The sequence below is a fragment of the Lagopus muta genome, chromosome 8, assembly GCF_023343835.1.
Source record: "Lagopus muta isolate bLagMut1 chromosome 8, bLagMut1 primary, whole genome shotgun sequence".
NCBI lineage: Eukaryota > Metazoa > Chordata > Aves > Galliformes > Phasianidae > Lagopus > Lagopus muta.
The window spans coordinates 9,021,358-9,044,353 of NC_064440.1; the positions used below are offsets into that span (position 1 = coordinate 9,021,358).

The following is a 22,996-nucleotide window of genomic DNA, read 5'->3' on the forward strand; positions in this document are numbered from 1 at the left end:
AGAAGAGGCAGTGATGCTGCAGGTTGTTCTGGCAGCACAGTAGCAGGGAAGCAGCAGCAGAAGCACTGTGACCACCATGCAGCAGCTACTGCTGCCCTGAGGCCGGCCCTGGGTGCAAGGGGCAGGTGGCCTGTAGTGGCCTTTGCACATGCTATCTCTGTTTTACTAGGCAGACGTGATGGAAAGCCTCCAGAAAGGAAAACACTTAATCGTGGGCTCTCCTGGAAGGGGGTGGATTCATAGTACATGCTCAAGTGCTTTCCAGAATCTTTGGTTGTGTCAGAACCACAAGCGTTTGCTTGCCTCTGTTGGGACGGATCCTCTGAGTTGAAGCACAGTAGTCAGGTACCCAGAGCAGAAGATGGAGCTTAACCCCACCGTTCTCAACCTTTTCCCTACTGGGAGATCTCAGAGAGAGAGAGAGAGACAGACACGGACACACACGCACACACAGACAAAACCCTCTCCTGGAAAGACCGAGTCAGCATCTCTTTCCTGTCTGATGATATGGAAGTAAAAAGGTCACTGAGACCATCTCCCCTGAGCAAACATCTTAAGCATCTCAAGGTTGAGAATCCCTTATTGCAACCTGCGGGGAAATTTTAGCCTAAGGAAAACTTGTCAGTGTCAATAAGGCCATCGTTTCAGCCGGTGGCTTTCTAACTGCTGCAGTTGCTTTGATGCACCTGCAGATTGGGACAGATCAGAGGTAGATCAGACACTGTTTTCCCAATGTTAAGAGCAGTTATTTAACTTCATAAATGGCTTTTTGTTTATTTGTTTAATGAAGATTACTTACTTGCATGAGGGATGCCAAGAAAAAGAAAATGAAAAACAAAGGTTGCATTTTATCTTGCATGCAAAAATCCTGCTAAAACAAATACTAAAAAACAAAACAAAACAAAAAAAAAACCAAAACAACAACAACAAAAAAAAACAACCAAAACCAAAAGGAAAAAAAGATAACTGAAGTGGGGAAAAAAAAACAAACCCCAAGTTGCCGCTCCCTCCCTCTCTCAGGAGAGGATGCTATAGGGGGTGAAAATGATGGGAAGCAGGAGAGCGGCACACAGCTTTCAGATGGCCTTACTCACTTTAACAGAGACTTTGTTCCCCAGAATATCCTTGGATTTACGTGGCCCATTGGCTTCATTTTTGCCACTGCTCTCCTTTTCCGCCCGCTTTCTCATGCGCAGGGTATGCCATGAACATGACTTCCTGTTGTACCAAAAAACGCAGCAATCAAATGGCAATTCATTGTAGGAAGGAAGGATTTGGAAAGGGAAACCAGCATCCATGTTTGCGATTACTGCAATTCCCTAGAAGGTGAAAGCCACCAGCAATATGCCTATCTCTACTTTAGCAATGAGAGTTGAAGTTAAAAAACAAACCAAACAGTTCTGCAAAGCAGATGTTGTGCCACACTTGCTGTTTAGATGCATGGGCCAGGAAAAAAAAATACCATGATGGAAGCAGGCAACTAGAATTTGGTCATGTGGTTTCAAGATTTTGTCTTGCATTGCCACAAACAGAATTTTTTTATTTTTGCTACAGGTTAAAGGTCAATTTAGACCTCAGTCTTGTTGGTTAAAGCTGTCAAATGAATGCAAATAAATGAGAACTGTTTTAATAGATCACATAGTAGAGCAAATTAAAACTTTTAAGAAATTCAAGGTATCTTTCTCTACATGTTTCTCAGAACATGAACAGCCCAAAAGATAGGAGCTACATCATTAACTTTCCAAGAGATAAGTCATTCCCTAGAATGACAAGCTCTGCTATGTCTCTCAAGACCAAGAATTTCCCATTAGTATAATAATTGATTTTGCCAGTTTGGAGAGGGAGGATGTCAATCAGTCCATGCTTTTTGACAAGCACCACAGCAGGTATGATTTGCAGTACATGTTTCATCCCTCATTACTGCACCTACAACCTTACTCTTGGAAAAAAAGAAAAAAGACCATGTCACCCTTTGTAAGAGCAATGCTGTGTTGACGACAGAAATTGCATGTCAAAGCAGACACAAAAAAAAAAAAAAGGAAAAAAAAAACCCAAAACACTTCTCAATATGAATTCCATTTGGTTTAAATAGTGAGCAGGTTGGGGAGGATTTGGGAAGGGTTATGTTGTCCAAAGCAGAAAGCTCTCAAAACAGCAGTGTGATGAGCTGGGATCCAGGTTCAAAGCATCTGCCCACCTTTAAGTCATGCAAATTTGATTTGCATGTTTTAAGCCCAATGTTTGGCACATGTCATGTCTACAGTACCTTGATACATTTTACAAAGCAAGTTGCATGTAATCCAACGACCACCTGCGATGCCAATAAAATGCAGTATGTTAGCAAGGTAGGACTCAAAGGATGCCCCACACAGCTGATGTACCCCCAAGAACTCTGTGGCCATTTCATAAGCTTATTTTTGTTGTTTTCCAGCACCTGGTTGACACTGTGCAATAGCTCATTTTTAAGAAAGTAAAATTAATGTTCTCCCAACAACTGGCTGCACTGACACAAGACTAAAATGGTTCGTACTGTGTTTGTGTGTTGTTAACAGCTGACATAGGCAGTTGTGTTTTGGCACAAGAAGCACCAACATGTCCTGCACATCCCAGCCAGTAGGGGCTGCCTGGTATTTGGGCATTTCTGGAGGAGGTCCAAATTAGGTGCACAGATCAGGGGAAGTTATCCAACACTTTGAGACTATTATATTGTCCTTTAGGATACAGTTGAGTCAAGAGTGATCAAAGTCCTGGCTGATGGACTTCCTGACCTTCACCTGTCATGATGTCAGCACTACTGCATCTACCACATATTTTGTGTACAGTATCTGTCAACAGAAGAAACAGTTTTATTACTTATACTAATAAGTCCACGTAATGTGGCAGACTAGCTGGGGCTGAAGATAACACCTGCTCCAGGTAATTTTTTACCCATATGGCTTATAGTAGAAAGTCAGTCAAGCATCTTTTTGTTTCAGGGTTGTTTTAGTTCTTTGAATCCGCAAACATGATTTTAAGTGTCTTTAAATGTCACTGCAGTGAGAAAGAGAGAAGTGCAATGCATGTGCCTTTCAATTCTGGCAAGCCTTCCTGGCCCCAATACAGAATTTGACAGTACAGCTGGAAAAAAAGTCTTCACCAGGAACCTGGTGCTGGGGATGAATGTAAAGGCACATGTTTGCAGAGCTTGGTTGTAGGAGGAACTCAGGAATAGCTGTGGCACACATGCAAGAGACGTGCTAAGCAATTCCTCTGGCTTAGTGTGCCATTCATAGTAGCATTCAGTTGTATGCCTGAGATCACTGACTCATGGGTCGAGTCACTGTTTTTTCTTGGCCAAAATATCAGCAGATTCCAAATTATTATTTTTAATGAAACTGCCACTAAATCTTTCTTCATATTCAATTCTGTGCTTCAAGGCACTCATGGAAGACAACAGAATTTGCAGCACACATCATGCATTACCATGTAGTTGTTCTAGTTGTTAAAAGAAATCAGTCGGTATTACTTGAAAAGAGGGTTGTACCTTCAGTATTTAATACCAAAAAACCACTTTCTTGCATTTCAGCTGACAAATTTCTAAAAATCAAGAAAGAAAAATATATATCCACACATTTGTTAAATAAGCAACAAAAAGTAATAAACAAAACCAAATAACAACAACAAAAAATCAAATAAAACCAAAACAAAAAAGGGTCAAACTAGTTCTTTTACCTCATTAAAACATGCTCATGGTGAAGATTTATTTTACATATTTAAAATAGTACATTTAAAATTAGTTACATGACAGGTACAATGATGAACATTGCGACTATCCATTATATTGCACAACCTGACTTCATCAGTATGAGTTTGTTTCTTTCTTCTTTTTTTTTTTTTAAATAGTGCAAAATACTTTATACAGGAATGTATTTGTATGGGGGTCTTGCAAACCAAAAAATATTTTACAAAAGAAACTGCGAACAGAAAAAAAAGAACAAACCAACCAAACAAACAAACAAAAAAAAAGATACAAGCTGTACAAGAAAATTGCCATAGACAACAAAATTTCTCCTCTTAGAGAAGCGAATCTCAGTCCAACACAGGGCCTGATTATTTTTTGCCAGATACTGTTATAACCCATATATAGATTAGTAACTTAATACAACATAAATATAAGTCCAGTCCAAGCAGGTCCATGTTGGTGTAAAATGGTGTAACACAAAATACGTCTTTAACCAATTGTGGTTTTATTTCTCTCCAAAGGATAAACAAAACCCCACATAATGTAAATAAGCAGAACCCAAGCTATCCACCATGGCTGCCCGACGCTGCAGATTGACCACTCAGCTTGCTCCAATGGCACTGTAGATAAAAATCAGCAGGAACTCCCTACCATTCGGATTTATTTTTATTTTTATTTTTTTCCTCAAAAACATCCACACAGTGCTCCCAGCGAAGTCAACATGGCACTTACTTGATGCTTCCGTCGTTATTATCTGCAGTGGATTTAGTGAGGGGAGCCAAGATATTGCCAGGGATCCATCCTTCAGCAGCTGGAGAGTGGTCGTTTGCAGGCTGGTACACCAGGAACATGTTCTGCTGGTTGATAGCAAGGATCTGAACCACCTCTCCTTGATTCACACAGATCTCGTCCTCCTTCAGTGCATAGTAATCTTTAATCACCACCATGGAAGAGGTCCCATTGCACCCTCCCAAATCCGTCTGTGAAAATGGATACAACAGAAACGTGGTGAGAAGGTGGCAGAGAGGAACCTGCCTTTTCTGGCAGTAATCACGGCGCTTCATTCCGAGCCTAACTGCACCAGGGAAGAAGATACAAATCATCTGATAGTGTTCAGGTTAGATATTAAGGAAAATTCTTCTGAGAAGGAGTGGTGATGCAGTGGCACAGGCTGCCCAGGGAGGTGGTGAGTCACCATCCCTGGAGGTGTTCAAGAACCATGGAGATGAGGCAGTGAAGAACATGGTTAGTGGGCATGGTTGGGATGGGTTGACGGTTGGATTTGGTGACTTTAGTGGTCTTTTCAAACTTAGTGATTCTATGATTCTACAGTAATTTGTATGGATAGAGAAAGATTTTAAGGATCAGCATGAATCTGACAGAAACCAGCTTCCTGCTTCCTATTAGATTTCGTAGCTATTCTAGCAGTACAGTACCAAGCTGTGTTCTGGTATCATGGGCGAACTACCTGCACAGAACCAAATGTGGGGGGAAAAACCCATGAAGCCAAAATAATACACACTTCATATTCTTGAATATAATTTTTACTGGAAGGTGGCTTTGGTCAATATCAGCCAACAGCTGTGTCTAAACACTGCTGGACTGACTCTTAGGTGGCTTCCGTCAATTGTGTCCAGAGTAGGACACACACATCTGAATCACAACCTTTATCTGGCACTCTGTGATCTGAACTATTTAAACCATCAGAGTAGACCTCTTCAGGAATGGGTGGTTAATGGATATTAGGGAAGCCTGGATATTACTGTTGCCAGTATTGCAAATGGAAATTCAGTTTCGCAGGTCTGCAAATACAGTGCTGTGAAAAACTCTTGGGTTTGGCTCTCCAGGGACAGGCCCTGTCTCAGCTTTCCAGCTGAAGAGCCAACTGCCTGAACACCAGAACTTCCACAGTCCGCATTCAATTTCAAACCACATTTCATATCATTGCTTCAGTCTGTTGATTGCTGTTGACCTGCTTGGCTGACAAGTAGAGCTAACTTCACAGATAGCCTATGGTATGAGAAGCGGGCGATGAGATCATGTTTTATCAGATGAGTTCAGTACCTTGCTTTGTTCATACTTGTCTCCGGGCTGTTCATACCCTGTACTGCCATTGGAGGTAGATATCTTCAGGGGTGGGAGAGATGGGTTACGGCTTGTAGCCTTCAAAGGCTTCTCAGACCCTACTGGAACAGAAGAATAGGGTCTGCTGTTGGGCTGAGCGACCCTACCGGCCTGGGGCCTCAGCACTGCTGTGCTACTTTCTTTGCGTTGGTACTCTATGGGAGACTGCAGTGCTGCAAAAGAGACAAGAATTGCTATACATTTCCAGTGACATTGCAAAGGGATATAGAGAGCACATGGGGTGACTCAATCAGAACAGACACAGTAGTTGCAAAACAAACAGGCACATAAAATGCCACCCATGGAAGCACAGGCCGTATTCATGGCCAGACAGGATGCAAGCGTGTTGCGCTGTACTGTGCGTGAACTGAAGAGTGCACTAAAATAGTTGCCATTTACAGCATACATAGCTGCGTTCATTGTCTTTGAAACCGCACAAACGAAACACCATAAAAATAATCCTGTAATAAAAATGGAAGTCTGAATAGGAGACTCACAGCTTATTTACAGTGATTTTGTTTATCATCAGGAAATACGGATCAAGACCCATAAGTCTCATCTGCATATTCCCATGAGAGCTTGACTACTAAATTCTCTTCAAATACGATGCGCTGGAACTTGTCTCCCTATGGATTTTCTATATTAACTGATCAACAAGTGAGGAAATATAGATGGTACAATGATATTAATCCCAGAAGCCCAAAGCAACATCAAACAGCTTCACAAGCCTTACAAAAGACTCTGCTTGTGAGAGTATCTTTTGTAGTCTGAGATAGCGTTCACACTGGGAAAAGAAGGATAAAAATGCCAGATGGTGAAAAAATAAAGAATGTGATAAGTTTGGAGGAGAAGGGGCAAGGCTAGGACTTATGTGGAATGGGAAAGAGACAGATTTACTAGGCTCAGACTCCCATCCCCAGACCTATGGGTTTGCTTTCTACAAGTCATGTGGCTTCAGTGGCTGATTTATAGGCAGTTAATACTGTCTGTGTACATGCACCAGACTAAACCTACTGGAATGCAGAGAAACTCGTCTAGCAAAGGCAGACAGGAGGACACAGTGTCACAGCATCAGCCCAGCCAGGGAACCACAACAGAAAGAATGTCTTTCCCAACAAGAGGAAAAGGAAAGACAAACAGAAAGGCTCAGCACCACACAATATGCTCCCCTTCCAGAGAAAGGCAGGGCTCGTCCAACAAGAAACCACTTAATACTAGAGAACAAGAGACTAAAACAAGTCAAGGAGGACAGATTGCTTTTTTCCTCAAAAGGACAGACGTTTTAACAGAGACCTGTGGCAATCTGAAGGACTGCTGGCTCAAAAGCCCAAGCAGTGACTCAAGTTTATGCCACAGATATAACCCATTTCACTTGCTTACCTCAGCTGCCACAGAAAATGCTTTGGTCCTGCTGCAGACCAGCCACCAAGGAGGAGGAAGGTTAGGGAGATGTTTGGCAGTGATTTCAACAATGACATTTCACTAGAATATGCAGCAGATTAGACTGCAAGGTCTTTAGCAATAAGACCTGAAGGAGAATGTCTCTATCTTGAAACAACTGATGCTATCCATTGCTTTAAAAGGACACTTGGTTGAGTGTCCACTTGCGGCTACTAATTCGTTAGCTAAGAGAGGGGTGCCTGGATTCCCACCTCCTGTTCAACATGCTAGTACTCTCACAGGCTCCTGGCAAAAACCAATGTCCATATACTTGCTCTCACAGGAAAAACTCATAAAGCATGATAAAAAAAAGTCACAGATCAATGGCATTTTTTATATGAAGTACATCCATCGGTGACATACTTTCTTTACAGCTTGCTTCTTAAACGCTAGAGGAGAGAACATTCACTATAGCCAATCATTTTGTGCAGTCTGTTTCTTAAGCTTAGCAGCTTTTCTTATCCTAAAGAAAAATATGGGAAGCTTGAATATTACAGTGTAATTGCACCACATTTCACATGTATGAACTGAGTAAGCAGATACAGTGCTTTGCACATAGTTCCTTATTTGTTAGGGCTTTCCTACACAAATCAGAAAAATCAGGTACAGCTTGATCAAGAACACACAGGGAATATATTGTTATTTAGTTTATGCAGCATCGGCTCAGTGTTAGTTTAGTATGATTTTGAAGACAGAAAACATCCACTTTAATGAAATGGAAAGCTAAAGAACGTATTTAAAGATTAGTCAGCTTCACAGAGATTACATCCTAAAAGCCACTTAAATTGTTCTAGACTGGACAAGCTTGACTGGATACAATACCATTTTCTTGGATCTTATTTATAGGTTTAAAGCAAATCCTTCAGCTTGTGTTTTAATATAAATCTACTTTTACTTCTAGCTTTAGAGATACTGAAGATTACCTTCCTAACCCATCAAATACCATGCTGGAAGACAGGCTACACAGGGGCTGCAAAGATACTACAGTAGAAAAACTTTCGAGAAGTAAAACTGTGTTAAATTGAAATTAGAAAACCAAAACCAAAAGCTATAAGAACTCCACACTGAAGAAAAGAGAAGCTTTGTTTGGATGTGAATTGAAAGAAATTCTTCAGATTTTGCAACAAAAAAACCCACAAAATAGAACACCCCAAATCAAAAACGTGAACACACTGTGCCAAGCCAAAACATTTTGATTCAAGCTAGCAAGTTTCACTATAGCAATTATTTATTAAAGTTTTTTAAATATAAAATGCTTTTTTAATGTAAGCTCAATTAAAAAAAAAACAACACGTTGTGACATGAATAGTACAAAATAATTTTGGAGGCTTCCAAAGAAATGCTCCTGCTTTGTTGCTTCCAACAACAGACAAAAAGAGATACCATTTTTATTTTTTCCCTCCAGTCCTGGTTCCTTATTAATTGAATTTGATTCCTCTGATCATTTTTGCTGATCGTGTGTGTGCCGTTTGTTTTTGTTTTTAATAAAAACAGATTAAATTTGAAACGCAATTTCAAACCACCCCAAACATCTTCCTAAAGCAAAGCTGACATATTCAACAGGCCCTTGCTGATGCACAGTTCCTGGGGTTACCAGGAGACCTCTGCACAGTGTCACTGAGCTGATCCCTTTTCAAAGACCAGCTGATGCCTTATGAGGCCTCTTTCACATGTACTCTGTGGATAGCACTTGACCCAGCTCTTAATGACAGGCAGGCTGGGCTCTCCTTTTCTCCATGGGATTTTCCATGTAAACAAGAAGTTGCTGAATGTTTTTTGCCCAGAGTGACCAAAGATGCAAAGATATTGATTCCCACTTAGTGTCACTGTTAGGGAAAAAGTGCAAAGCCCATATACATACCATTTAGGAAATCCCTTTGTGTGTCCAGGACCTGGTTGATGTCCTGTACCCAAGCCTGTTGAATTTCTGGATTAGCTGCCTGTAAAATGACTCTCTCAGATGTTTCCCGGCTCATTAGAGCAAACCTGCAGGGATCATTGTCCACATTTTCTTCAATGACAAGGTAGTTCATCTGAAACAAGCCAAAGGAAGCATGTGTTACACGGAGCATGACTTAGCATTACTCAAGAATCAGAACAGAATTATTTGTGTGAAAAGTTCCTGAAAATAACTGAGTCCAATAACAGACTGTCAGAGCATAATCAGAAGAACTTGCCTCATCTAGATTTAGGGAGGTAAAGTTAATAAAGCTTTGACAGATATACCAGACATCCATCTGCCTTGCTCTGAATTACAATTTCTATTTTAAGGTAACATAGACTTGATTGATGAGCTAAAAATTTACTATAACCCATAAATAGAGTTAAACTATTCTTATTAAGATGTTAATAAGGTCTATCATTCCTTCAATTTAAGTGAGTGTTTACATTCTTTATCCTTCATGGAAAGAAATTACCTGTCTAGTGACAGAAAATTAACATCTTAAATGGAATGGACACTATACAAGGATATTAAATCAGATTAAACCAGAGGGAATGGTTTCAAGATATGGCAGGGGAGATTCAGGCTGGACATGAGGAAGTATTACTTTTCAGAAAGGGTGGTCAGGCACTGGAATGGACTGCCCAGGGAGGTGGTGGAGTCACCGACCCCGGGGGTGTTCAAGGAAAGGCTGGATGTTGTGTTGAGGGACATGGTTTAGTGGGAGCTATTGGGAATAGGTGAACGGTTGGACTGGATGATCTTTTAGGTCTTTTCCAACCTTGGTGATTCTATGATTCTAAATTAAAAAAAAGAACACTGAAGCTGCAATAGATCTTATTTCTAGTGGAAGGCACTGTCATCCGCACGTGTTTGTTTGACTTGACCACAGTCACAGATTCTCTTCCTAGAAATCTCATGGATGGGAATTTCATCTGTAGGATAACATGTCCTTTTGTGCAAGTGCACCCATAACTTTGACTTCTCCTGGATAACTCATGTCTGCAACAGTAAACAAGAACAGGCTGGCATAGCTTTTCTGCTCAAGTGGACAATTCAGGATTGACGTAAGAAGCTTGACAAGGATGTTAGTTTACAAGATGTTGTAAAAAAGAAAAAAAAAGTTTTGTCAAAGATAGGTGGCTCTGAAGGCTGTGGTCAGAACATCCCTCTAGAAGAGGTCCATCTCCTGTTGCTGTATCTGTCAAGGTATAGAGAGGTCTACTCCACATCTGAATGCTGTCCAGCATTTAATCTGTGAGATGGAAGGAGCCTCTTCCCTCCCTTCTGTGGTTCCCTGTGGAGTTTATGAGCAGGCAGGAACTGTTTTGACAGGGAGACAAGGGAAGGGGTGGACCAGGAGCTTGGAAAGTGTTCTCCTTCTTGTTCTGAGCTGCTGCTCCTCTGGCTGATAACCAAAGCAAGTCAATCCTATACGACTCCAAGAAAAGAACTCACAGGTCAAAGTCCTAAGACTACTGTTGGTGTCTCAGGCAGATGCATTTGCCAAGGCTGCCCATTTAAGTATTTTGAGAGCTTGACCAGCATCCGACTGAGCAGTGTCCAAGAAGGGATGTGCTATTTCTGAAAGCCAACTACACCTCACTGCATAAAGAAAGATTCTTCTCTAATGTAGGACATCATGAAGAAGCTTCTGTCACTATCCAAGTGTGACAGACCTTGGACAGAAGAAAGAAATGGGACCTCTGGTGCTGGCTTGGTCCTCCTGCTGGGTGGGAGGATGTGTCCAGCAGGGAAACAGCCTACATTTCTCAAGAAGTGTCTCCCAGAGAGCTGGACAACCATAATGGAAGATGGCTTTAAAGCGCAACAATGGAAAGTACAGTAGCACTGCAAAAGCAACCAGAAGCTGAATCAAGGGCTGGGAGCAGGCTGGGAGTGCTGCAGGAATGCAGACTTTCAGCTGCAGTGGGGGAGATGCATGTGGAGCCACGGGGGATCCCACATTTGCTGTAGTTACTCAACAGGAGAATGAGCTGTTTGCCAAATGGAAGAAAAGAGGGACTAGAAAATTATCACACAGAGATATGAGCAACTCAGGCAGTGAGAACAGCATTACTCTAATAAGCTGTTTAACTAGAAAAGCAACCCATACCCTCGAGGCAAGCTAATTTTATTGACATTAGAAGAGATTTATTTTTCTCTCTTTATCTACAATATACAATTCAGGAATTGTTTCCTGCAGATAAAAGCCTCGTTGTTATACGCACAATAAACTGAAGTAAAAATGATTCATGTTATTTCTATCTCCAAATTGAATCATGATTTAATTCAGCAGCAGGATAAAATCAAAGCTGCTCATCTAAATCAAGATTATTATTTATTTGCAAACTTCAGGTTCTTCCTTTCTAGCTTATTACTTGGCTGAAAACTCTACAGAACTCTGACTTGCAAATGAATATGCTTTTCAGCAAATGCTGCAGTTTCTGTCTGCCAAGAAGATGCCTATTATCTATTATAACAGGTTATATGGTTAATATGCATTATTTTATCTGACATTGTTCTCTTCTGTTTCATACTAATGAATCATTTAAAATTTAAAGCAAACACAATGCATTCTCCCACATTTTGTTTTAAATGCACTTTGAGAAGGAAATCAGTTCCAGACTGGTTTCTTAACTTTGAATGGTGACAACATTCAGACAAACCAGTGACTTCGCTCTTTTCCAGCTACAGCAAAGGCTGCCTTATTGAAAGAAGTGGAGCATTCAACCTCAGCTACATTCCAGAGGTGAATTCTGTCTTTCTCAAACAAACACAGAAACCCTTGGAAAAACAATAAACATGTTTTCCCTGATTACTTTCAGTTTTTACTTCTAATCCCAGCCCAAAACTCTGGAAAGATTATTGGAAAATTAAATCAATTTCTTAAAGCTTTCTTAATAGTTTATCTAGCTTTGTAATTCCTTATCTACATTTACTTCTTGGGTATTTTTGTTTGGTTTTGAAATAGTTCTATCACGTGCAACATCCACATTTGTACCAAGAGTCCCACCCCATCAGGAAGGGTATTTCCAGTAATGTCACATCCAGTGACTTACAGTTAGGCTTAAGAAGAGGGTTTTGTTTCCCCCACCTTTTACGATCATGCTTAAAAACAACTACTACACATTTACTTTTCCTAATGCAGGCTTTGTAGCAATATTTGCTAACTCAGACCTATGTGTGAAAGAAGACCTGCCCAGTAAATATAGGCACTCAGTGGTTTACTTCAAGACATTGGTCTTTAACGGCTTCTGATCTACTGTAAACTAAATGCCAATGTTTTCCACAAAATGCTGTCTACCTATGACAGGACAGACCAGTCTCACAGTACAGAAAATTGGTTAAGACATCTCTGTGTGACAGTCAAGCAGAATATGCACCTCTCACTCTATTTCTTACCTTTATGCTTTTCTTGAACATGTACCCTGGTGTTAAAGATCCTTTCCTAAGCAGCTCACTGAAGATAACAATTTGCTCAAAGAGAAACACCCTGCGTTCCTTTGGTCGAGACTGAACTCCGGAGTCCTGCTCTGTCACGTAGAAGGTGTCCTGCTGCAGCAGCTTGCCCTGGGCTGTCAGCTTACCCTGAAGAGCAATCAAAGCACCAATGTTAGAAATTCTGACCCCATGTGGTCCCATGAAATGATCTTCTACACTCTGCAGTCCTCTCGTACCAGGTCTGCCAAAGACAACATTGCTGACATTCACTTACAACCCTAGAGTTGTAACCTGTGGGGTTATAACCCACAAGTCCCCTCCTGGATGTTCTAGGCTTGGAGAAAGCTGATAAGCTGTTAGTGCTTGGTGACCTTATAACAAACAGAACAGTCTGGTTCAATGTTTATTTTGCTTTGACAGCACAGATAAGATTCAGGCTTGCAGAAGCTTTTACAGATCTTGCATTTTGAAGAAACAACACCTTTATTGTTGCAAGTTTAGGATGACAGGCATATCACCTACCTCCACCTTTGAAACCTCACCAAAGTATGCAGCTCACCACCGTAGAAGGACAATTGCTAGGTAAATAGCTTGAGGTGGGGCTGATTGTGGAGACAATCACAGAAAGACAAAGCACCTTTCCTACCCTGGCTGTTATTAAAGTAAAACATACCTCAAAGCCTTGGAGGCGACCCAGGTTCATCATATCATTGCAACGTTTTGGTACAAGGCACATTAACTCAACTGCTTTCTGTTAAGAAGAACAAAGGTTGCATTGGTAAAAAGGGTCCCTAAAAGGAAAGTGTCAAATAATGAACTTCAATAGTGTGATCACTGCTAGAAGGTATTCATGGCAAGGTCCTCGTGTACTTGACATCAACGGTAATGTCTAAAAGAGAACTGTGCCTTCATCTTATACTTCTGTCTTGATCTAAAGAGAAATACCACATTTGGAATATCAGCAGGACCTTCAACAATTGTCAAATACTGTGGTTTGCATTTCTCCATATAAAGAGCACTTAGATATTGCAGCCCCACTATCCAAACCATGAAAACGTACCTGTATTTCAGAGCACTCCAGACCAGCTTTTTCACTGTACCTCAGGAAGTCCTGGAGAAAGCAGAAACGTTTGCATTAAGGCACTTCAGAAAGAGAAAAGAGAAGATGCCAGTTTTAAAAAAGAAGCAGCACAGTCACTGAGTGATTTTTCTGTGAAGGAACTTGCTGGGGATGACAGAGTGTGGTTCAGACATGCCTAATTTTGGCTATCACCTTGAGACACCTAGGGATGGATATTCAGAAATGCTGAGTAATGGCATTGTGGATAAAGTCGGCAGAAGCCATAGCAGTCAGACTTGGGGAAAAAATTACCATGGATTCCCCCAATTTTCAGACCAGAATATTGTGTAAATATTCAGAAGAGAGATATTCAGAAATGAAAGCTGCAGTGTTTATTAGAAGAGTATCATTCAGCAGCAAAGAATGGCTTTATCAGCACTCTTTCCTGCATATGTTGCAATCTCAAAAATTTGATTGTGAGTTTGCTGTGAAATTTCAGAGGCTGAGAAGTCCTATTTGAAGTTTACAGAAATATTCTAACAGAAAATAAGGAATGTCTTCTGATTATCCCTGGTTACAAACAGCTCTCACAGAAGAGACCCTCCTGCTCTCTGGCTATCTTTCACAGGGCTCAACCAATGCATGCTTACATATAAACACTCTTTCTTCCTAACATGATGAAGTTACTCTTGAATTAAAACTAAGGCTGATTGAAAATAACAGTGTCCAAGATACAGTGTAGTCCAAACCTCGTCTTTCCACTCACCTTGAGAAGGAGCTGATATTTAGTTATTCTCTGAATTGGTTTGATCAGAAAGTCACTGATGGTCAGCCGTTGGTTTATTTCCTGTTGAACCTCCTAAAAAGTGAGGATTAAAAAACAATTGCAAACAAGCACAGAGTAAAGCAGAGAACACGATAATATGTCTCCGTGGAGACTTATTTCTACAGAAGGCTGATCTGTTCTTAATCTTTTGTTTGCAAGAGCGAATTTCAGAGGATTTAAAAGTCTGGCATCTCCTATCTAGGCAGGGACTGGGTAAAAGTCATGACCGAGCTGGAAGATATTTGAAAGCACAAGACTCCTTCCCCCCTTGGAGCTGACAGTGCTGCAAGGCCTGGAGACAGCTCTCCCCACTGCAGCAGGGATTTGCTCACAAACAAGTCCTACAGAACACGCCTCGTGCCCTTGGGTGAAACAAAACAGCTTTCTCTATTTAAACAAGCTTCCTTCACATTACTATCTAAGGTTGAGATATTATATGTGTCTAGTCCCAAAGACTTCTCGAATCAGACAAAGTTACTGGAAGTTTATGAGAGGCACCACCCAGCTCCAACGACTTTTACCTCCTTGTCTGTAGATTACAGATCAAAATGTCTGTTTTATTTATTTTGGACAGAATTAAATGTATTTGTGGCACTCTGAGGATGACAGTGAGTGCTGGATGAAGTAGTTATTAGAAATTAACAACATGAGAATTTGAGACAAATGGAAGAACATTTTTCCCCACAGTGCAGACTTCAGCAGCACTCACAATACCGACATCATCTGGAGTTTGTTTTAGACAAGCCTCACAGGTTACGGCATAGTCTACTAAGACTCACAGCTGTAGACAGCAATAACCATGGTATAATGAGCCATGCTTACCTCAAAATATGCCTCGTACTCAGCTACTATATATTCAGATCGTGGCTTGTTTTGGCAGTACACCACATACATGTGTAATCGCCGCTCCTGTGAAAGCAAGATGCACAGCAGCCTGGTGAGATATCGGCTGCTATTCTGTTCTGCTAAGAAAAGCTGGCATAAAATTGCCTAGATGTTCTGCTTGGTCATCTTCATTTTTGGTTTAATCAAAAATGTGCTGATATGGGAATGTAAATCAGCAACTGGTTCTGTTCTACAACTCTACCCTTTCAGCAAGGCAAAGGTTGCCTTGGTGGCAACCACTAAATTAAGAAATTAATTTCCCCCCCAAAATAAGAAGTCCATCAGAAGCTGATGATAATGTCTGGGGGAAATCCAGCTGCTCACTGAAGATGCATAACTATAGGTTACTTTATATCAAGTTTCAAATGCTAAAGTATCCAGTTGACACAAGCACATGTTTTTGGAAGGGAGTCATCACACCCTAAAGGGTGAGCAGACTAAAAGATAGGTAACCAAATAAAACTTACATGTTTAATAAAAAGCTGTGCTAAACGGTCATGCTCCTGAAGACATTTTTCCAGTTCAGCCAGGAAAAAGCTGAAAGAAAGGATATCAACATTTCCAACATTTCAGAAGACTTTTTTAGGTCGTCCCAGCAGCAAACCAGTCATTCGTCAGTAATACATCAACGCAGTTTTAGCTGTGGCATTCAATAATAAATGAAAAGAGAAGCTTGGCTTCAGCCCTCGGTGGAGGCATTTCTAGAACAGTGAACCAGAGCTCTGAAATATGGAGGTATTTTCTTGAAAACTATCCCCTCTTCTTTACTGTTACACTTACAGAAGTTCCAATGTTTTTAAACTGCCAATGATTACCTAACTGCGTTCTCCCCTGGGAACTTATAAAATAGAACTCTTCTGTGTATCTAAACATTTATGAAAACCCAACTGACACTTTACAAGGAGTTCTCAGTTACATGAGCAGATAGGGAGCACTGGTCAGCATGAAAGAGACACAAAAGTTTCCACCTGAATAAACAAATCAATACAGGCATGCTCTGTTTTACACTTATTTCTCAGTATGCTACTGTTAGTTATATTTATAAGCACAGCCTCTATCTTGACCTGCACCTTTGGTAGGTGCCTGTTTGAGTGCTTAAAAGTGACATAAACGCAGTTCAACTAAATTTCAGAAACACTGTTGTTACTCTAACTGGTAGGTAAACTCTGACATCTCCATTTCCACGATATTCCCTTTTCACTGCAGGATTTCTCTCCCAGATGCCTCCATATATTTCCCACAGTAGTCAAATGCAGAGCATATACCAGCAACAGTTTGGTCCCAAGAAATCCCAGAATCTCAAAAAAGATGCACACTGAATATCTGTCCCAGCAAAATGTCTCTATGGCTGCCATCAGCTACAGCTACTTTCATAACTCAGTCTTGTATGAAAGTCAAATTCATCTGCATTTTAAGCAGACTTCTCGACCTAGATACACAGAACCAAAAATAGGGACTCTATGTGTTACAGAAAACTCATATCATCACACTTAAACAATGAATGACACTGGTAAAAATATTCTGTTGCTGACATAAACTTATTATTTTGTGAATGTTTTTCTGACATTTTTTGGTTTATGCTTGCAAGAGCTGTTGTGAGAAGCAGACCATGTGAGAGGCACCCAAGGGATGGGTGATGGCAAGGACACAGTGATTCCTTGGTGAGGGATACATCCAGAGCAGAAGAAAGACAGTGAGGCAATGTCCTTAGGAAGTAGTGTCCTAAATTACCTGCTAATGTTCACTTAAAGTCAACTCAGATGTAAGGATACTGCATACCCCAATCCTTCATGAACAAATGGTTAGAAAGGAGCTTAAAAATGAACCAAACCAACAACTTACTCTTTGTGCCAGTCATAGATCTGGTGAATATTGCCAAACACTATCTTGTCTTTCCCTTTCATATCTTCAGAAACTCCCTTTTCCTCTATTCTCTTCATGAAGCCCTTTAGGATTAACAATCAGTGATTAGTAAAGGGTTTATATGAAGGGGGAACATAATTACACTCATTTTGTTCAAGGAAGTAAAATTTTTATGTCTTTTTTTCTTTGAATATCTCTTTATTCTGAATATCTGCAACAGTTTTACAAACCTTTATTAGATGTCACTGAAGTGACAAGTGCAATTAGAAGATAAAAATTAAACAAAAGTAGTTGATCATGCTCTTGGCTTTGCTGGTAAGAGGCAGAAGCCAGATTCTGCAGAGACAAAACTCTTCTATTCATCACCATGAGTATTTTGTGGGAGCACAAAGCCATGCAGAGAGTTTAAAGAGTCACATGAATAGGATTTCTCACACCTCCTGAGAGTTTCTTTATAAGTCTTTGGAGCACTGTAGCCCTGTCAGCTCTGCCAGTGGAGCATGATGTAAACAGAAGATAACACAAAGTCCTTCAAGTTTGGAAGCTCTCGAAAGCTGCTGTTAGATGGGCTGATAATCCTCCTTGGAATAGTGAATGCCAGAAGCATTCCCCAAAGCCTACTTCAATCAAGTGCCTCCAGTGCTAAGTACTTGCTAGGAATCAAACCAGACCATGCGTGTGGGTTGTCTCTGGCAGGTGATCCCTAGGGATCAGCCAGCTGTTTGCAAGTTGAAGCTCACAAAACCGTGACTGTTTGTCAAAAAAATGGCAAAAAACAACAACCCAAACTCTCTAACAATAATCCATTGGCCACACACACATCTCAGAGCAGATCCAAACCCAACCGTTGGGAAGGCACTCAAACACAGGACCGTAGTCCAGGTGGAAACTCAAGTAAAGTATGTGTTACCATTATGAAATATTAATTTGAAGTGAAGCTCACTGCATGACAGCAAGAATGGAACAAAGTAAAAGAAAAGGGCATAAATTATTCTCCACCACTGCTCTCAGGGCTGCTCTAGAGCAGGAAGCTGTTTGTCACAAGCAGGGTGGGCCAAGAAAAACCTTTGCACACTTGAGTTGAAACCTAAAATATAACATTTGTTAGATGGAAACAAAAATAGTTTCCAAAGGCATTTCTTCTTGTTTCTGTCAACATGAGAAGGGGACCATGGAAGCAAAATAAGGCAGTTTGTTTCTCATGCTGTATTTTTTGTTTTTGCCACTTTTCAGCATGCTGTTTGTTAGAGGGAAAACATTCTGCACAGCAGGGGTTGCTTCAGCTCACCTCCACAACAGTTCCCAAGTCTTTGACGTAATCTTTTTCAGTCTGGACCAGTTCATTTAAGACAAACCTAAATTAAAATAGAACATAAATCTATTTGACCATGCTCCTGGATGTTATAGTTTGCTACTTACCACGTATCACCTCCCAGCAAATATCCCACCAGCATCCCAGGAAATGCAACCCAACTCACTCTTAGCTCAGTGGAATGAAAACAACAAAAAATGTCACAATTCAGGACAGAGTAGTTCCAGCACTCTTATCTAGAGCATATCTCCTTTGTCCCCTCTTACATACTAGGTCCCCAGGCACAACAAGGTGCCTGTGTTTTGAATTACCTCTCCCTGCCCTCCTGTCCTCTGTGCAGCCCTTCTGTTGGCAGTGGGGACACTTCCCAACCCATTTCGAAGCAAGGAAGAAAGGATTTCTTGCCCCAGTTCAGTTTTCATTTAGAAGTTTTAAACACTTGGAAAACAAATCCCCCACCCTGCCTTAACACAGAGCTTAATCTGTCAGACTCAGTAATGTGTGTGGGTGTCTGGTGATTTACATTTATCTGATAATCATGGGTAGGCAAGTTAGCTAATGAAGGTCTGATGCACACAAACAGCACTAAACTAAAAAAAAAAAAAACCCTCTTTTTTATGTCAAACTGCCTAATCACATCATGTTCCTTTAAGGACAATTTCAAAAGTTACAGCTTGCTGCAGACAGTTTTCCTCTCATTACGCCAATACATGGATTTGGCACATGACAAATAAACTCCATCTGTGCTTGAACTCGCTCCGGCAGCAACAAGGCTAACAAGATAGAGGAGTGCTTTCATGTCTAATATCTCTCCCCTCACATCAATCAGCAGGTCAGCCCACTTGAAGAGATAGGGCTAAGGGTGAACAGTGCTAAGATAAAAGGAAAAAAAAAACACAGGCTTGCTTTTGGCTCCAGTGCAACAGCAGCTAAGGTGTCCCCTGCTTGGATGGAGCAGAGGAGATGCTTGGACGTGCAGCAGGGAGAGGTCAAGCAGCTTCTCCTTCATGTAGGAGTGAAATCCAGCCCCCTGGGCAGAGGCCAGGGCTGGCAGCGGTGATGCCAGATGCTTGTGCTGTCTTCAGTGTCCTGCCAAGCTGCGTGCCTGGATAGTAAACACAAGCAGGGCAAAAGGCTGCTCTTTGGCAAGGCAGCAGCATGCATCCTGGATGAGCACGGCCCATTCCTCTGGCTGTAGGAGTACAGCTGGCCAAAGCCTGCTCTAAGAATGAAGGCAGGGGTAGCACCCAGTGCTGCAATGATAGGTGGGCAGGTGTGAATCAAAGATTGCTGTGTCAACCACACGTCTGCCAGGTGAACACACTAAACCTCAGCTGGTTCTCCAAAGTCTCTCTGGCATTGGACTCTGAAGGCAGTCCCAGATTTCAGGTTTCTAAGACGTATGCTGCTAAAACATTGAGTTCCCTCAATTGATTTGATAACAGAGAGCAAGGCCAGGCAGGCAGTTGTGTGTTGACTGCACAACAGTAGTTAAAATGGCATTAAATACAGCAAGAGTCTAGCCCTCTCACTTCTGAATAAGTTCCAGCATCTGGATATGTTGGTAACCCCACATTAAATCTGCATGAGTAGTGGACAGTAGATGATGGATGGCTGGACTCAATGACCTTAGAGGTCTTTTCCAATCTTAATGATTCTATGATTTTATTAGGACCACTGTCTTGCTGCTCACAGAAATGAAGCAATCAGGGCTGATGGCTACCTAACACTGAGGCTAACCGCCGACACATGCTGCCAGAGGCAGGAAATTACTGCCCATGCCTGTGCAAGGATTCAATTGCTGTTTTGTGGGAAATGGGGGTCAAAGCTTGAGTTTGAAGCTGCCTAACATGGTTATGGAATTAAACAGTGAGAGACAGAGCACAGACAGTGGGGAGCTGGAGAGAAGACAGATGCCTTGTGCTGAAAGCCACTAGCAGGTGCTCCCAAACATCCTGGCATTTCGGAAATCTGGATGGAGGCAGCCGCTAATTACACGAAACATGCTGCCGGTCCCTCTGCCAGAAGCACTTCGAGTCAGAAATGTCCCCGTGCTTACAGTGCACTTACAGTGGCAAGGTCTCTGCTCTACAACACAACCTGCAGTTAGCTGTCAGTTATCTCGTGAATGAAGGCCTACCAGAAAAAAGCAAGGACTTGAAACAGCATCTGTCAGCCTGCACATGAAGGTATGCCATAATGATGATAAACACTGAAGGCACAAGTATTATTTTTGTTGTATTTATGGAAGTGTATAAATATGTTAAAAAAAACCAATCTTTTTAAGCTGTCACCCTTTCTTTCCTCTTCCATCATTAGGAACACAGAAGTTTCATTTTCCATGTGAAACTTAGTCTTCAAAAGCATTTTCCCACCACAAATGCCTCTGAATAATGCCCCTTCCTTCACTAATGCAAAAGAACGTTATCTCATTCAAAAAGTCCTCATGGGCTCTCAGCACTCTTCCTTGAGGGTCAACAATATATGCCCCTTCATGTAATGGTTTTACGTCTGGCACCTCTGTAATTAAGTCAAACACCTCAGTAATTCCACGTGTAACTGCCCAGAGGCTCCTACAGTAACATGTATTTGCTATCTGGGGAAAAAGCTGTAAATCTTAAAGAAGGCAAATGAGCTTCCTGGGTGCAAAATGCTTTTCTGAAGTATTTTTGCAGGTTAAGAAGAAACAGAAGCAGCAAAACACAGTTTTACTCCCAGTTCCTTCTCGCTCGCTGACTACAAAGTATTCTTTCCATGCAGCCACGTGTCCTCCTTGGGTGCATATTTCAGAAATAAGAACCAACAGGGGAACTTACATCCTGCCTCTCATTGCTTTGGCTTTTTGTTCCTCTTCAAGGTTTCTTGGGGGAGTTGAAGGCGTCATTCCTTCATTCAAGCAGCCTGTGGCATCTTTTAAGCTTCCTCGGTAAGATCCTCCTTCAAGGGTCTAAAAAAGCCCCAAAAAAACGATAGAAAAAAAATATTATCCTTGAACTCCAGCATCAGTGTTACCTCCTGTTTCAAGTCAACTCTGCAATCAACAGTGCAGTTTAAAACCCAGAGGAGCCATAATTTCCCATAGGACGTAGTGAGACAGGTTCTGATACAATCCCTCCTCCCCCAAACATAGCGTTAAACCAGAAAAGATGTCCTTTTGCTAGAAGGCATAAAAAGATGTTCCAGTAGCCCCAAGATGAGAAATCTCTTCCAAATTCAAAACAACCTGAAAACATCCCAGTATCACAACCAGACCCAAGGTTAGGCTACATGTGGTCAGTCTTTCTCTGCCAAAGACTGAATAAGAATTCCTAGCAGCAAAGTAAGACACAAAGTGAAACAAACACTTGGGTACATAGTAACATTCCACGATGATTAAAGTTTCCCCCAAATCCCTGGAAAGTAATTGCAGTTGACCCAACAGCACATATGGGAGGGAGAGGAAAAAAAAAAACCCGCTGAAAATACATATAACTGGGTTAATGTAATACTTTTAATTTTTTTAGTCTCTCGATGGACTAAAACTATTCTGAGTAAATTTTCTGGGAATGTCCTTCTCAGTTTCCCATGCACCAAAAAGATCTTTTGCCACTTACTCTAATACTGCACCCTCTGAACACAGACTACCATCACGTACGAACATCTCAATCAAAGAGGATGCCAAAACCCTCAGAAATGAGTCACTAGATAAAGTGGCTTGCACAGTTACTGTATTTCAATGATCATTGGTTTCTTTTCTTTGTGTTGCTTTGGCCCTCTCCATCCTTCCAATACATGGAAGGAAATAAACCTTGTACGTGCATCACAAATCTGCTTTAATCCTGATTAATCAAGTGAAACACCCTAAAATCAAGCATTTAGCTAATTTTAGAGGTCCTGAGACATGTAGAAAAAGGAATAGCCTTTACATTAACATTCTGAATCGTCTGGGGGAAAACTTAGGAGAAGCTAATATATGAAACAGGATATTATTCCTCCTCCAATAGACATGGGACCACACATGTAGAGTGTGCAATACTGAAACAGGGTTAATAAAAGCATAGCAGATGAAGGTGGAAAGCAAGGAAACCAGAAACAGAGGGAGACTGTAAAGCCCTTCCTTAGAGCCATGTTGCTTTCACAGTGCTAAACTTACCAGCTTACTTTTGACCAACTGTTCTATTGCACTGACAAGATCCGCAGCAGTTGGGACATCAGAGGAGCTCTGCCGAGCAGCTAGCAAAGAAGAGGACTGCAAGACACCAGGGTGCAAAGGAAAAGTTAGCAGGATGAGAAGGGAACGGGAAACCAGTGGTCAGTGAAGCAGCTTCTGAGATGGGAGAAAAATGAATGCAGAAGGGGAGCAGGAGGGCTAGAGAGTCACATGCACAATCAAATGAGAG

General features: G+C 41.3%; 1 protein-coding gene across 4 annotated transcripts in view; it reads right to left on the minus strand.

The window, feature by feature from the left end:
* KALRN (kalirin RhoGEF kinase) overlaps nt 1-22,996 on the minus strand; it is a 449,507-nt gene that overhangs the window by 18,883 nt on the left and 407,628 nt on the right. For all 4 annotated transcript variants that reach the window (XM_048953841.1, XM_048953835.1, XM_048953840.1 and 1 more), the window contains 14 exons: nt 22,750-22,845; nt 21,434-21,564; nt 18,594-18,660; nt 17,285-17,388; nt 15,910-15,979; nt 15,380-15,466; nt 14,498-14,590; nt 13,732-13,782; nt 13,345-13,422; nt 12,633-12,818; nt 9,147-9,318; nt 5,786-6,018; nt 4,454-4,701; nt 1,095-1,218 (listed from right to left, as the gene is read on the minus strand). In XM_048953841.1, the coding sequence (XP_048809798.1) occupies nt 1,095-1,218; nt 4,454-4,701; nt 5,786-6,018; nt 9,147-9,318; nt 12,633-12,818; nt 13,345-13,422; nt 13,732-13,782; nt 14,498-14,590; nt 15,380-15,466; nt 15,910-15,979; nt 17,285-17,388; nt 18,594-18,660; nt 21,434-21,564; nt 22,750-22,845 (1,740 nt within the window). The remainder of the gene's footprint in view (nt 1-1,094; nt 1,219-4,453; nt 4,702-5,785; nt 6,019-9,146; nt 9,319-12,632; nt 12,819-13,344; nt 13,423-13,731; nt 13,783-14,497; nt 14,591-15,379; nt 15,467-15,909; nt 15,980-17,284; nt 17,389-18,593; nt 18,661-21,433; nt 21,565-22,749; nt 22,846-22,996) is intronic.